We start from the raw sequence: 15,184 nt of genomic DNA, 5'->3' as shown, positions 1-15,184 counted from the left end.
ATTTTTCTTGTAGATTTCCGGAAAGAAAAGTCACTGGAAATTTTTTTTCCTGAGTGAATTTTATTCCTCAAATGGTAGACAGAGCCGTGACCTTTAAATCTGTCTCGGGTGCCTGCAGTGAGAAACTACAGGATCATCGGAAACAAACGTCTTTGTTTGAAATTACCCTCTAGGCATTTGGATGTACGATGGGTTTAAAGTGTTAATCGACCATTGGGTGTACCAAATTGAAACTTCTACACTCATGGAGAGGACATGTGCACAGCAAGCAGAGCAAGCAGAAAGTAAAGGAATTGCGTGAGATTTGTTTGACATTATCAGATGAAATCAATCGGTTATCAAAGGAGACTTTCATAGGATCAGGACCAGTCTGCGATATATCCGCTGAGAAATGACTTTCTTTGAGCTTCTTCGTCTGTTATTTTTATCCGCAATTATTGTGGCTGCACTATGTTCACCGCAACATTACTTTGGAGACAGAGTAAATGTCGACGAGGAAATCTCGAGAACCACGAAAGGGTCTCAAAATTGCGCAAAAACGTTTTTGAAACCAAGCATTTGCGCAAAGAATGGTGGTGATGATGATGATGTTAGGCATTTGGCATCAAATCCAATTTACCGGCTGGTGAAGTTGCATGGGGTAAACGTTGGCCATGTTCGCGAAATGAATCTCAGCAAAGAGAAAACACATCGAGTTGTGACGCGAAGTTTGCGTCCTCTTCTGTTTGAGATCCCTGAATTTCTCAACCGCAAAGAATGTGATAATTTGATCCAATTAACGCAGATGCAACATCTAAAAAACAGTGAAACAGTTTATGGAAGAGGAGAAGGCGCCGAAAGAACAGAGTTTGAGAAAAAGATGAATGGAAGAAACCTGACTTTCGAGAAAGCAGCGTTATGCCGGAGGATTCAACGACAAAACCTTGATTCAGATAGAGACGGTAAAATGTCTTTGACAGAGTTTATCACCTTTGTAGATTACGAGAAACACGTTCATCCAACGAGCGAAGATGCCTTGCCAATTTTCCGTCTCTTAGATCTTGATTTCGACGGATTCATTCTCCCAGAAGAGTGTTTAAGCTTGACCAAAAGTACCTATCTGGAGTTTCTTTATCAAATAGAAGAGCTGAAATTTGATCCGCGATATTTTATTCGATTCAGCGAGTCTGTGACTTTGCCTCCTCGAGAACCCCTGTTGATCACCCTGAGGGATAGGATCGCTAGACTGACAGGACTTTCAAGAACGCTGATTGAGAAAAGCGAACCAGTCCAGGTGATTAAAGACGGACTATAATAGTTTTTGGGAGGAGGGGTTGGGGTTGGGTCAAATACCGAAAAGAATTATTTCTGCAAAGCTTTTGGAGAAGAAAATAAAAACATGCACACCGCAACAAAGCAAAGAATTATCTTGCAGCCTACTGATTACAATTTACACAAAGGTTTTGGTCGCAAAAAAAAATTAGGGCAGTCAACACCCTCCCCCCTCCTCCACTATTATATTTAATGTATGCGTAACTTGCATGACAAGGGCTTTTCCCTTGTAAATTGGAGTGGCGGGAAAAATTGACTAGGGAAAAGCCTTGGAAACCGGAGATTGAATTGCAGCGTACCCGGAGCAAGGTACTGTATTTAAAACTATACATTGACACTGAAGCAAAACTGGTTTCACCCACAGCTGGATCATTCCCATGAAACTGATCCACTTCCATTTCAACACCTTTTCTCTCCCCGACCTCTTTATTTCATTACACGCCTCGTCGTCTACTATGGTCAATTTCATGTAGTTCAAATCTGTTGTCTATCCCAAAGACTAAAATGACTTCTTACGGCGACAGATCTTTGTCGGTCATCGCAGCAAGGCTTTGGAAGTATAGTAGTGTAAGTAGTGTTTCACTGTGGACTGAAAATCATGATCTTTTCTTTTCAAGAGAGCCTTTCCAGATCAGGGTTTTTATACAAAAGGACTGTAAAAAGCATCGAGACTTCATCACGTAAAATGCGTTTTTTTAGAACCTATTTATTATTATTATTATTATTATTATTATTATTATTATTATTATTATTATTATTATTATTATTATTATTGTTTCCATATAGGTTGTGCGTTACTCCGTTTTTGGACATTATAACGTACATTACGACACCACAATCGACAGTTTAAATAGAAAAGAATGCTGCCGCGGAACAGATTATGATGACTGTCATCTGTGCAGGTTAGTCTACTAAATTAATAAAACAACTGAAAATTTCTGAATGAAACAGGTGTGCACCCCTAAACATTGTGCACGTAAAATCAAGTTGTGCGCAGTGCAGAGAGGCTTCTAGAGCCTTTGCCCTCCCTCTCTTCAAACAGGGCAAAAAAGCTGAAATTACATCGGTATAGGTGGCTAGACATTTGACGGAAAACAAAACTGCAGACGAGGACGTGATGGCGTTTAGTAGTCACCCCCTCTGCAATAATCCCACTAAACCTTCAAACTTTACGCTGCGCATTTTTTGTCTTACGTAAATGAATGCAGTTTTATTTTTTACCTATGTGGATGAAATCGTAAAGAGTGACTTTCTGATCACTGATAGGATGAAAGCTACCGACCAATACTTTCCTGTAGTACCGTTTATGTGCTGCCCAAGGTTGTTCTAACTTTGGAGTAATATGCACTGAAATTCTGAAGTATGACCATTTTTATGAAAGCAAACAACGAGAATACTTTCAGATGCTGTATATCATGCCGTACAACGTGTATCTAATGTTTAACCCTGTGGATAAGATCCTAAAGTGTTACCATTCAAAAGAAAGGTACTGAGCAGTACTCGTATTTGTTTGTGTGTGTGTTGTTGTTTTAAATATTTCGGACAAGAAAACGTGAAATCCTTTTTTCAGGGTTATCATGTGTTGGTGTTCGCCAATAGGCCATTGCTTTGAGCCTCATTATGAAAGCAAGGCTAAGTACAAAGCTTTTATTATGAAAACTAGTTTTCATTCATATGCAAACAAAACTAATTTTCACACGAAAAGCTTTGTACTTAGCCTCGTTTTCGAAATGAGGTTCAAAGCCATGGCCTATTGACCAAAGAGCTCTACTTTGCTCATGTTCCAGGTTTATAACTATAATATTGTACTTGAACGACGTGACCAAGGGAGGTGAGACGGCATTTCCTGTGGCTGACGATCCAGATAAATTAGACACGAGAAACTACTCCGTAACTCTGAATAAAAGATGCCATGAAGCTAACTTGCTAATCAAACCAAAGAAAGGAACCGCGGTCATGTGGTACAACCACATCCTAGAGCATGATGGGGTGGATCACATGGGAAAAGCAGATGGTATGACTTTGCACGGTGGATGTGACGTCATCGAAGGAGTTAAGTGGATTGCAAATGTATGGATAAACGCACCGCTTAGATCAGGAGGAGAAATATGACGATCATTTAGGGTCCACCGAGAATGCCTCTTAGGGAGGTAAAATCTGAAAAGCGACAGAGGAACTTGTCGGAAATTTTTAAAGCTAGGTTTTCGTTTGTCAGAAACTCCCATACAAATGCGGATTCCTAGCCTGTGAGGCTCTCGGGGAAAAGGAGGGGCGGGGAGGGGAGAAGGAGACATCCCCGGTCACCTGGGATTGTCAAAACAGACAAACAAACAAACAAACACAAAGGTGATCGAACTATAATGTTCCAGTTTTGTTTAAGAGTTACTTTTCTTGTTTCTGAACCTGCTTTCTTTGGTCAGCAGAATAGAAAAAAAATCCCGTACAAATGTAAAGAAACCCACTTTGCAATTTGTGATCAAATAAATTCTACTGTTTTAAAACTCTGACGTTTTCAGTGCCTTTCCTTACAGAAATAAGTATGCTTTCCGAATCAGGTGGAAGTTCAAGATATGTTCCGATCTCGACTAATAATCCGGCTTCGGTATCCTTCTTTATCAGGTCATACGAACAGGAGCCCGTGATGTGGGCTCCTGTCAGTTGTATTCAAGACGAACTAGTACTAAGGGACACAAAAGCACTGGCCTCCCTCGAAGACGCTCTTTTGGCTCGTCACGCAATCGCGTGACGATTCTAAAGAGCGTCTGCGATAATGCGAAGTGGCAGCAAAACCATCTGCTCCACACGGCCACACCCAATAGGCGTATTGGAGTACTAAAAGGAGAGAAAACAAAGAAGTTGGATATACAAAACCGAAAAATATATGTATATATGGATTGCCCGATATTTCGGTTAGAAAAACAAAACTTTTTCGGGGGCCACAAAAAGAAAGAAGAAGAAGAAGAAGAAGAAGAAGAAGAAGAAGAAGAAGAAGAAAAAAAAAATGTCGGGCAATCTTTGGTTTTTATATTTTTCCGTTAATATGTCCAACCAGGGGCTAGCCTGCGAACGCAGACGTATTTCCGGCTGTCACTTCTCTCAAGTGACCGCCGGAAACACGTCTGCGTTCGCAGGCTAACCAGGGGCTTATTATAATGGGCTCCTGGTCCAACTTCTTTGTTTCCCGCCATCCTTTTACTGCCGTAGGGAACAGACTATAATGTATAATTTATTATCTCAAGTATTTTATTGCTAGCCTGTGTACAGCCACCCCCTTCCCTCAGGAAAAATCGGGAGGGTGACGTCAGACGTCTGTGTACTTGTGTACACAGACCTTGGTGTAGGTCTGTACATCTGATTCGGCATCTCTCAACGTCTTGTCGCTGTGGTCATTCCTGGAGGGCGTTCCCACGTTCACTTGGCGGATAAATCTGTCGCCCTCGCTCCCAAGGGGGGGGGGGGGGGTACTCAACAGATGCTTGAGTAGGGAGGTGCGGCCCGGGCGTTCAAACCCTGACTCTGTTTAAGACACAATTTTCTGCTTTCCCTATCCCGTTTAAGACAGAATTCAAAATTTTCAGACCCTTTCTAAGACATTTAACCCAAAATCATACCCTGTTTAAGACTAGAATGAAACAAGAATACACTAGTTTCTTACTGTATTTTAATGAATGCATCGGCAATCACAATCTACTTACGACTTCAGAATCACTGAGCTGTTTACGCTATTTACTCGGTATGCATCAAGCACTGAACATCAGTTCCCTTGTTTAAGCCATTAGGTCGTGTAGCGATACCCTGTTTAATACAGAAATTGATGAAATAGATATCCCGTTCAAGACAAAACACCCTGAAAACCATACCCCATCGGGCCGCACGTCCCCGTTAAGGCCACATAAGGGAGTACCCCCCGCCCCCCTTTCCGGGCCCTCGCTGTGGGAAAACGAAAATAAAACGCGTGGGAAATGGGGTTCGCGTGAGTTTTAATTTCTTTTTGAGTTATCTCTCAGCTGCTTTTTACTCGCTCCGTTAGTTAGGCTGACTAAGTCTTAGAGCGTGCGTGGCCGACAGGCTGCAGGATCCCGTTCTGTAAGCTAAACGTGTCTTTCAACGCAGGAAAATCTCGCTCCATATCGTGTGACATGTAGAGGTCAAGTATCTCAGTCATCAGAAAACACAAAACAAAGGTTGGTTGTACGTCAAAACGTTGTTGTGTCACACGTTAGCTGTCCATGCACCATCTCTCGCAAAGCCATGACCTCTTCATTTAGATTTTCATTTGGCAAATTTTTCCTCTGTATGTTTCTTTTGGAATGTCAACTAAGCATTCCCCATGGCTCGGATGTGAAACCAACCAAGGGCGAAACGTGTTCTATCGGCGGCGAACCCACGATATCTGAAAACGGCCAGGAAAATCCTTGCTTTAAAGAAGGACTTTACTCTCCTTCAGAAGTGCGGCTGAGTAGAAGGGACGGTGTCGCCGTAGGAAATGTTGAAATAATCCATTTGGATGAAGGAAGGAGCCTTCACCTCACTACACGGAGCATGAAGCCACCAATTTTCGAAATCGCAGATTTGCTGAGCGGCGAGGAATGCGACCACCTGGTGAGATTAGCGAAGAGAAATGGTCTTGAAAAAAGCACGATTCGCAAAGGAGCTGCGGTGACTAGAGAAGGGGTGAATAAAACACTTACGGACGAGCAGATGCGAATGTACTGCAAGAGAATCATTCGCTTTGATTCCAACAAAGACGGTAATGTCTCCTTGAACGAGTTTGCGGGCTACGTGTATCGCATGACTAAAATGCTTGTAGATATTAACGAGCTGTGGACTGTGTATAAAACATTGCTCCCAGAAGAAGCACGTGTTTTCACGCTCGAGAACTGCACGAAACTCAACCGAACAAGTTTTGTGGAATTTGTTTACCAGTTCTTCAACATGAAGCGCTTGCCTCATTACAGTGTGAGGGATAGCGAACATACCTGGGTAGCCCTGGAAGACACAGATCCTATTTTAAAACGAATAAAAAGCAGATTTGCGGTGGTTTCTCAGACGTCTATATCACAGATTGAACACAGTGAAAATTTGCAGGTATGAAATTGAGATTCTTTTAGTTTATATATAAACTATGCCCTGCGAGCAGTGCTTTCTCTACCGGACATCCGGTGTAGAAACCAATGCTCGCAGGGTAACATAACCAAAGCTTATCACGTTATTTAGCTGTCACCCCCGGTTATCAAAGCCCTCACTGAAACCATCGTTTTTAAAATAGTATAAACCCCTGTTGAACGGCCACCCCTATATTAAGCGGCAGCGGCACCTTTCGTCGACCGTCCCAATGAGGGTTCTCCTATTGCTTTTACCCCTACTAAGCGACGGCCATGGACCAAGAATTTTTACAATTTTTTTTGCCTTGTTTTGAAAAAGCTGATGGCAGATAATAGTCCGAAATGGGTGTCAACTGATAACAGCAATTATAAAACACGCGTTTATTATTGTCGTGAATTCCGCTGCCAAAAGGCTAAGTGATAATCTTTTGATTTTGCGACAAAATCAACATTATCAGTGATGAGGATTCGCCCTTCTGAGGTAGGGCTAACGCTCGAATTACGTCACCACTTGAAACGATCAAATTTACTCATTGAAGCTCCGTGTTCCACAGCAGCAGACGCGTTTGCAGGACTCAGGTTAATAACGTTCTTTACTTCAATTACGGACATTTTCTTTTTTTAAGCCGTTACCCTTTTTATAACATGTATCAAGTATTGACTTACTTGATATCATTCTTGTCAGTGTAGTTGAGACTTTATCGCGGGATTTTCTTGGGAGGAATTGTGCGATTTTTAGAGGATATAGAATTTTTCGTGAAAACTTTATGGGAAATTTGTGAACGAAAGGCTGTTATGCGCTACAGTTGCATGGCCCCCCCCCCCCCCAAAGTGTGTTGCTATTCAAACGAATTAGGGCGTGACATGACACTTAAGAGCTACTATTCCTCCACGACGAATATGTCTACATGCTTTCCCTCCACAAAGTTTGTAAACAGTTTAGGGGAAAGTACAGCCCACTTAGAATTTTCACAACTATTCGCGAGAATGATTGCGAGAGATGCGCTAAAATTATAAAATCTCAAGGATTGCATGTAAAGAAAACAAATCAATCAATCGATCGATCGATCGATCGACCAATCAATCAATCAATCAATCAATCAATCAATCAATCAATCAATCCGGCCATCCGTATAAATCAGTCAGTCAACCCAAATCACGCAAACCACCCTACTCTGTTAATTGGATCCTTGCTGGATCCCTTTAGATACGGGAACAATTCTGATGGACAAACTGACTACAAATGTTGCTCTGCTGGAGTGGCCAGACCCATCCCTGGTCATATTGACTGTAGCTCTAAAAATCTCATTTATAGGGTACACAGCCGACGTTGCAACGAACAGTTCATAGGTGAGATAAGACGAAAACGATGGATCACATAATTGACTCTGTAGTGTACGTTAAATTGCTAAAGTAAACTCATGGATTTCCCACTAAGCGTTAGCCCTAGTAAGGGAATGCGAGATCGCACGACGCAAAGACAACTTCGGTGAAAATCGAACTCACGCCTCGTAACTCAGTCGGTAGAGCAACGGCTGATCAAATCCGGGACCGTGGGTTCGATTCCTGCTGAGGTCGATAGATTTGCCTCTTGCGATCTCCCATTTCCTTACTAGGGCCAACGCTCAGTAGGAAATTCATGGGTTAACTTTAGCACTTTATCATACACTGCAGAGTTCATACTCTGATTCACAACACTCATTGAGACAGGACGAAGACTCTAGAGTTTTAGACATTTTCTGTCCAACTATCATTGACCTGTCGACATAGAACTCATTCCACTAGTTCTAGAACTTATACATTGTCAATTATGAGACGACACAAGGCTCGAGAGGCGTACCATATTGATAGCGGTCAAACCCTTCAACCAAGAGTATTAACAGGTGTTGAGAACTACAAGCAATGCCTTATGCTTTATGCCTTATGCCTCCATTTGTGCTTCAGATTTTAAAAAAGTAACATTACTTCTTGTAATCTTTTTAAATGTATTCGCAGGTTGTACATTATCAGCGAGATGGACATTATCACGCCCATTACGATTCTTCTTTCGCTGAAGAGCTGAAGGACAGAAGATGTTGCAGCAAGTATGAGCTCAAAGATCAAAGTCCATGTCTTGTCTGTAGGTACGTGAACAGAGAGAAGATCTGACCCTGACCTGGTCCTGAGGACGACTAATTAAACTACAGTTTTGAATATTGCCCGTTAAAATTGGCCTTTTCCCGTGAGAAAAGCCTCCATTTTAACGTACAGTTTGGATTGTTGGGAGGCCATCCCTGTCTTATTCCCAGTGCTCCTCGTTGTCGACTTCGCGGTTTCCGTGCGCATGACCTGCGTCAAGTATCTGCTGTGATCTTGTCTCGCTTCTGGTGTACCTTTCTCTAAAGCTCCGAGAACTTTTTTGCGTCCCTGTCCCGACACTCCTGGGTTTTTCACACTCATTCATTTGTTGTCGAATGCGATTTTAAGGGGGCCTTTGGCAGTCTGTCCACATAAACACCATCGAGAACTCCTATAGAAATTGAAACGTTTCTAAAAGTGAGGTATTTTGAAAATAAGGGAGCAGGGATGTCGCAGTGGTGAGAGCACTCGCTTCCCATAATGTTGCCCGGTTCGATTCCCGGACTCGGCGTCGTATGTGGGTTGAGTTTGTTGTTGTTCTTCTCCGGATTCTCCGGTTTTCCCCTGTCCATAAAATCCACCACTTCTAAATTCCAATTCGATCGGGAAAGTGTCCACAATTAGTGCTCTGCGCTAAATACATTGACACTCAAATTTATTTATTTATTTTACTTAAGTCGCCGTTACACGTTGAAACTTTTAGCTGAAACTTGTGTGCCACGGCGCTGCGAAACAAGTTTCAGCAGGCGTTGCACCGTGCAACATGGTCAGTTTCGTGAAACTTTTTCAAACTTCTAACCGTTGAGAGACAAGTTTCACGAAAAGTAGAACCGCTTTCTACTTCTGCAACGGCTCGCAACGGTCGCAGTGGTTAAAAAAAAAAAGAGTTTCGCCGATGGAATAACGCCACTTCATGAAACTGGTCTCGTTCACCGTTGCACACAAGTTTCGGCTAAAAGTTTCAACGTGTAACGGCGGCTTTATTTGCATCCGTTTTTTTTTCTGAAAGAAAGTCGACGAAACGTATCCGACGTACACTTTTTCGATCATTTTAGTGTCAAAACGTTACACAAACCCTTGGCGTGGAATTAAATGCTTTACTATGTATTTAATGTTTCTTTTTCTAACAGATTTTAATTATTCTAATTCATCTTTGTCCAGGTATATCACCATTTTGATTTTTCTAAACAACGTCACGAAAGGAGGAGAGACGGCATTTCCACTCGCAGATCACGAAGAACTGTTACAAGCGCAAAATTTTAGCAAGGATCTCAGCAAAAACTGTGAAAAGGCAAGCTTGGTGGTGAAGCCAGTGAAGGGAAACGCTCTGTTTTGGTACAATAATATCTTGGACGAGAAGACAGGAAAAATGGGCGAAGCTGACAAATTATCGTTACATGGAGGGTGTGACGTCATTGATGGAGAAAAATGGGTCGCTAATATGTGGATCAATGCACCTCGCGCGGATGAAACTGTTTAAATTTTTCTAGTAATAACTAACCGCTGTATTTATGTACGATATAGAAATGTAACCAATTCTTATCAATTGCACACTGTGTGGCCGACTATCTTTGCATGTCAATATTGAAGTCCGGTAAGTCTCGCCATAAAGCTACGGATTTGTACTTCGTTGTACAAAAATAATAAAAAAAAAACTGATACTATGTTTATAAAGGAATCTTTTAACGTGAATAAAAGGTGAAAATGCGTGAGTTAGCATAATTAAAGGAATTCAAACCAGTTGAAACAGAAGGTGAAATATCCAAATATAGGAAATCTAAGCAATTTGAACCTTAAATATTCCCCGGGTCGGGAATGGGGAATTTTAACCGGATTCAGTTTCTTTTGGCCTAGCGGAATTCCTGCGAGGGTTTTCCCTGGATTTTGGGAGTTAAGAGTTTTTCAAGCACGTAAAGTCTGCCTGAAACGCGTCTTTACGTTGACGTATTACCTGAACTTGCTTGGCCTGTTATTCACTGCTTGTAATGAGGCTCTTCTTTCGTTTCTTTCGATTTGCTTGGTAAACGAGTCCCCCGAGAAACGCAAAACGACGCACGCAAGAGTAGAAAAACTCAAGAAACGCTAAAAAAATATTGAGGTATTCCTGGAGGATAAAGTGACCTTCTCGGATTGCTTCAACTATGATTTTTTTACATGTGAAACATTATTGATAAAGTAGCACACTTGCCAAATTTAACGACTGGAAAACGTCGCGTTTCTGAGATACAAGTTATAGAAGTTTCGTTTCGAAGGAGGGATTTCGCGGTAAAATAGAGATTTGATGCCAGAGCAAAAGCGTTTGCGGTCCCTGAAGAATTTCCGACATGTTTTCCAGCGCTGATGACATCTGTGGCATGTTTTCCCACGCTTGGCACCGGTGGCATGACGGGATTAGTTCATTGCGCTCGTCGTTAACCTTGATACACCGATTGCAAATATGGCAAGCGCAACGAACCAAGCTGTTTCTATGATGTTAATATTTTCAGTGAACTAGCTCATAGCTAATGCTCGTTCCATAACTTTAATTATCTTCCACATACAATAACGTAGTTAAAGCTATAGCTGAAGCAAACAGTTCATAAATTTGAGTTGGTGTATCATATACAAAAAACATACACATTTATGGTGTACTACTTTATGAAAAAAGAAATGAATACAACTTATTTAACCCTTGCAAACATTGCAAAAACATGAAACTTACTTTCTTGATGGCTATAACTTGCCAAAACCTTTTAAATTTATTTCACTACTACTGAGAAACCTTTTGCCCTCTTCCCCACCCCCTCCCCCTGCCCCTCACTTTACCAAACCAGTTTGGCCTTGCTTGGGTGGTCAGGGGATTTGCCTGTGAAGCTGCATTGAAATTTCCAGTGTTGGAGCTATTGCTGAAAGCTGCAGAGCTGGTCTTTTGAGTATGAAAAGTATCACTTGGATGTCTGCTAAAGGTGCTAGGAACAGCGCCATTTCCGCTAATCAAATCACTTGTATTGACTGTCAATTTGTCATTTATCATGTTTGAAAATCTGACATGCAATGGTTGGGAATTGTTCAAGTCACCTTTAACAAGTTTCACTGCAGTGTCTAACACTTCAAGCCCAAAATGAGCACAGAAGACTTTGGCCTCTTGGATGTCACTGAAACTCAATGTTTCAACCAATAAGGACAGAGGAAGACTTGCATTGCGGCTACAATAGGCTACTTTGATAGTGGCAAGTGCGTTGAATCTCACTTCGTCGAAGTGCTTATGGACAGCACAACACGCTAGATATGGCAGCTTCTTAACCAGTCGAAAGAATCTGACAAAGTTTTTATGCATTGCAGTCAGGTTAATCTCAACAGCTAACTGTAAGAGGCAGTTCTTCTTGATTTCTACAGGCAAAGTCACTGCACGACTTAAAGCTTCAAAGGAACCAAGATTGTGTAACAGGTAGTACGCTTCAAACTCTGCTCTTGTGCCTTTGTATACTGAAGGTTTCTCTGCATCATAAAAGCACAAAAGCCTCTTTAAACATTCTGACGTGTGATCATTGTTAATTTTAGGGTCAAACACATCTATGGGACTTTCACACAGTTTATACCCTGACAAGATGTGGAACCTACAAGTTTTCTCGAAAATTTCCACAAGAGGCCTTCCAGTAATTCTTTGCACAACTAAGTCTTGTCTGATAGCTCTTGTTCTATCGAACACAAACCAATAAATCAACTGCCAAGGGTAAATACTATCTTTGCTAGCAATTTCTTTAACTAAGTAATTCATTGTTCGCATAAGCACACGAGCTGGTCTGAGTTCCGAAACCTCGATAGCTTTTCCTGCTGCGGACCGTGAAAACTCTTTTACAACTGCTCGTGAATCTGCTGTTACTTTGTCTTGCTGAGAACTTGAAGAATTTGAAGTGAAGGCAATGGTTTCAAAGAAGTGAAGTCGTCGTTGTTTTTCCCGCGAGGCGATTTCCCTTGGAGGGCACATCTGCATACATGTCCCCTGAATGTCAGTGCTGCTTGACTCTGTCATTTTGAAGGAAGACTGTCGATGATTTTCAAAAGCAAACCCTGGCGTAACGATCCGCCATATTGATGTTGAATATATTTTAGAAGTAGTCCGCTGACATGAGTGCCTGCACGCTTAGCAACCACTCGAAAACAAATATGGCGGGCAATGGGTTAATCAACGAAATGTCAGAGAAGTAAATTTTGCCAGAGAATATCTATGTGGAAATGGCAACAATATTAAACAACACCACATCTAAAGGAGCAGGAAATTATATTGGTGAAACCAAACGGCAGCTGAGAGATGGTGAGAGTTTTATAAATGAAGAAGAACCAATTGTATCAAGCTTCTGACAATATGATGATAATATTTAAGCTTATTTTTCATGCATTGTTTATTTCTTTAAGAAGACACACATTTTATATTTTGAAGGATTTGGAGTGTACAATTACGCCAACAAATTCTTCAGATATGAAGGAGAGTGGAGCAAAGGCAAGAAACATGGTAACTATAATAATTTATTATTGTTTATATTATTATTATTATTATTATTATTATTATTATTTATGATTGTTCTATAGTGTATAGTTTAGCCTATTTGATCATCATATGGAAGGTGAACATGAACCAATGACAACCTCCACCATTTTGGTGTTGAAGCTCTAAAACTAATACAGATACTAATACTAATAATTCATTTATATAACGCTTTATACAAGGCTCTAAAGCGCTTAACAAGAAATATCAAACTATAAGTTACTATCTAGAAATCTACAGTAATTTAATATGGAACAGAATTCCACAGTTTAGGCACAGCAACGCTGAATGCATTGCCACCAAATGAGACGGTGTTTGTACTTGGAACTTTTAGTAACTGATTAGAGGGTCGTAGACATTGAATAGGGACATATCTAAGCTCTGTGCATCACATTCCTAATTTTACGAATAAAATCTTTTAAAGGTCATGGCAAACTTGTTATGGCGGACGGCAGCTTTTATGAAGGACAGTTTGTTGATGGTGAGATCCAGGGACATGGATTTCGCCGCTGGGCATCAACAAGAAATGAATACACTGGTCAGTTTATAAAAGGAGAGTTGAATGGGTATGGTATCATGGTGTATGGTGATGGATCGCGATATGAAGGAGAATGGGTGGACAATCGACGAGAAGGTTAGTAAGAGCATAATAATAAAACCATGACTGTCATTAAGCTTTGGAGAAGCTGGCTTGACAAGGAAAGTAGGTGGACAAAAAAAAAACTTAACAATGTTTTCCATTTAGGGCTCGAGACTAATGGTAACCAAATAGCAAATTGATGAAGGGCCAACGCTTGAAATGTCAGCACTCAAATCTCTTAACAGTGGCCAAATTACCTTTAGTTTAAGTTATCAACTCTGTTGTTAAAACTACATGTAATACTAACAGAAACCAGACAATGCCTGCATGCATAACTGCATTTTCGTATTCAATTTTCCAGTTTTAATTCACAACCACATTGCTCATTTGTTTGCCTGGCAGTGCACACCGACAGAATGAATCTTTTTAAAATGTTATTCTTTGAACTTGCTTTTGTTACAGGGGAAGGGAAATTGACAGGTAAAGATGGATCGGTTTATGAAGGATCTTTTCACAACCACAGAAGACATGGAGAAGGCAAATTGATGTTCAGGTAATTGGCATTTCTAAAGATTAAAATTATTTGAACTTGATACATTTCTGTGACTTTTGTATGCTGGTATTACTTGCTGTCATATGATTGGCTTACATGTATTTGTCTACTTTGAATGTTCATATTTATTTGCTACAGTTTGGTTAAAGTGTATATGAAATAAAAAACAAGTTTGACTTATGTCTTTGTTTATATCCTCATTAATCGAAAATATCCCGTTTTAAACTAACTAAAGCTCTTCTATGGGGTATTTTGCTCGCCTCTAAGTTCGAAATTGGCGCTTCGAAGTGTCTCCATCTTGCGCTCGGTCAAAGCGATCAGATTTCACCGGATATGACGTAGCCAGTGGTTCAGAAAGCACGAAAGCAGGTTCGAAAGCACCAGTATTCAGAAAGCACGAAAGCACATTCGAAAGCACGAGTATTATGGCGGAGAAGAACGCAAAGAAAGGGGGAAAGAACTATTGCTCGGCCGGTGGTCCCGGTAGAATAAACTGCGATAACAAGACAGGGACACCGAACATCACAATGCATTACTTTCCGTCAGACGCGAAGTTACGTGCAAAGTGGGCACGTTTTGTGCACATTCATCGGAAAGATTTCGTCCCTCATGTTTGTGTTCGGCTCATTTCGATGAGAGCTGTTTTATAAACAGTGTAAAAAGGAAAGAAGATAGGCCTGCCTGACTCCCACTCGCGTGTTTTTAGCCATGTTCAGTTATAGTTTTGCTATAACGAGTATGTCTTTCAGGGAAAGCCCTCTCTTGTATGAGCGGTGCTCCCTGTAAATTTTCTTTCAGCGCTGTATTTTCTTCTTATTAAATACCATTTATGGTTTGGAGGATTTGCGTGGTAGTCACTGAACAAAGCCATGTGCTTAAATGTCGCATGTTTTGGATTTTGATCTCAAAGGTCATTTCTGGGGTTTTTTTGTTCTATCTATTTGACCTCTTGTTGTTGCTGTTTAGCGACTGTCGTTCTTATGCCGTTTGCG

At 41.0% G+C, this 15,184-nt stretch overlaps 4 protein-coding genes and 1 long non-coding RNA gene across 5 annotated transcripts in view; 3 read left to right on the top strand and 2 right to left on the bottom strand.

Moving 5' to 3' along the window:
* The window catches only part of LOC146488907 (uncharacterized), a 24,043-nt gene that overhangs the window by 2,171 nt on the left and 6,688 nt on the right, over window positions 1–15,184 (bottom strand). The gene's annotated exons all lie outside the window — the stretch shown is intronic.
* LOC146488910 (transmembrane prolyl 4-hydroxylase-like) lies at window positions 106–3,815 on the top strand. The gene is made up of 3 exons (XM_085114557.1): window positions 106–1,273; window positions 2,098–2,213; window positions 3,099–3,815. Exons 1-3 carry the CDS (start codon window positions 392–394, stop codon window positions 3,421–3,423), a joined length of 1,323 nt encoding a protein of 440 aa, XP_084970683.1. The 5' UTR covers window positions 106–391; the 3' UTR covers window positions 3,424–3,815.
* LOC146488909 (transmembrane prolyl 4-hydroxylase-like) lies at window positions 5,511–10,601 on the top strand. The gene is made up of 3 exons (XM_085114568.1): window positions 5,511–6,399; window positions 8,412–8,539; window positions 9,696–10,601. Exons 1-3 carry the CDS (start codon window positions 5,563–5,565, stop codon window positions 10,012–10,014), a joined length of 1,284 nt encoding a protein of 427 aa, XP_084970694.1. The 5' UTR covers window positions 5,511–5,562; the 3' UTR covers window positions 10,015–10,601.
* LOC146488908 (germinal-center associated nuclear protein-like) lies at window positions 11,037–12,625 on the bottom strand. Its single transcript, XM_085114581.1, has one exon. The coding sequence runs from the start codon at window positions 12,544–12,546 to the stop codon at window positions 11,284–11,286; it is 1,263 nt and encodes a 420-aa protein (XP_084970707.1). The 5' UTR covers window positions 12,547–12,625; the 3' UTR covers window positions 11,037–11,283.
* Window positions 12,641–15,184, top strand: part of LOC146488906 (MORN repeat-containing protein 1-like) — a 12,315-nt gene continuing 9,771 nt past the window's right edge. Inside the window, exons 1-4 of the mRNA XM_085114546.1 lie at window positions 12,641–12,828; window positions 12,955–13,026; window positions 13,484–13,693; window positions 14,102–14,192. Coding sequence (XP_084970672.1) covers window positions 12,750–12,828; window positions 12,955–13,026; window positions 13,484–13,693; window positions 14,102–14,192 — 452 coding nt within the window. The 5' untranslated portion in view covers window positions 12,641–12,749. The remainder of the gene's footprint in view (window positions 12,829–12,954; window positions 13,027–13,483; window positions 13,694–14,101; window positions 14,193–15,184) is intronic.

Source organism: Pavona decussata, unplaced genomic scaffold (genome assembly GCF_977016875.1).
Source record: "Pavona decussata unplaced genomic scaffold, jaPavDecu1.1 SCAFFOLD_8, whole genome shotgun sequence".
Lineage (NCBI taxonomy): Eukaryota > Metazoa > Cnidaria > Anthozoa > Scleractinia > Agariciidae > Pavona > Pavona decussata.
This window is presented reverse-complemented; position numbering and strand designations above follow the sequence as displayed.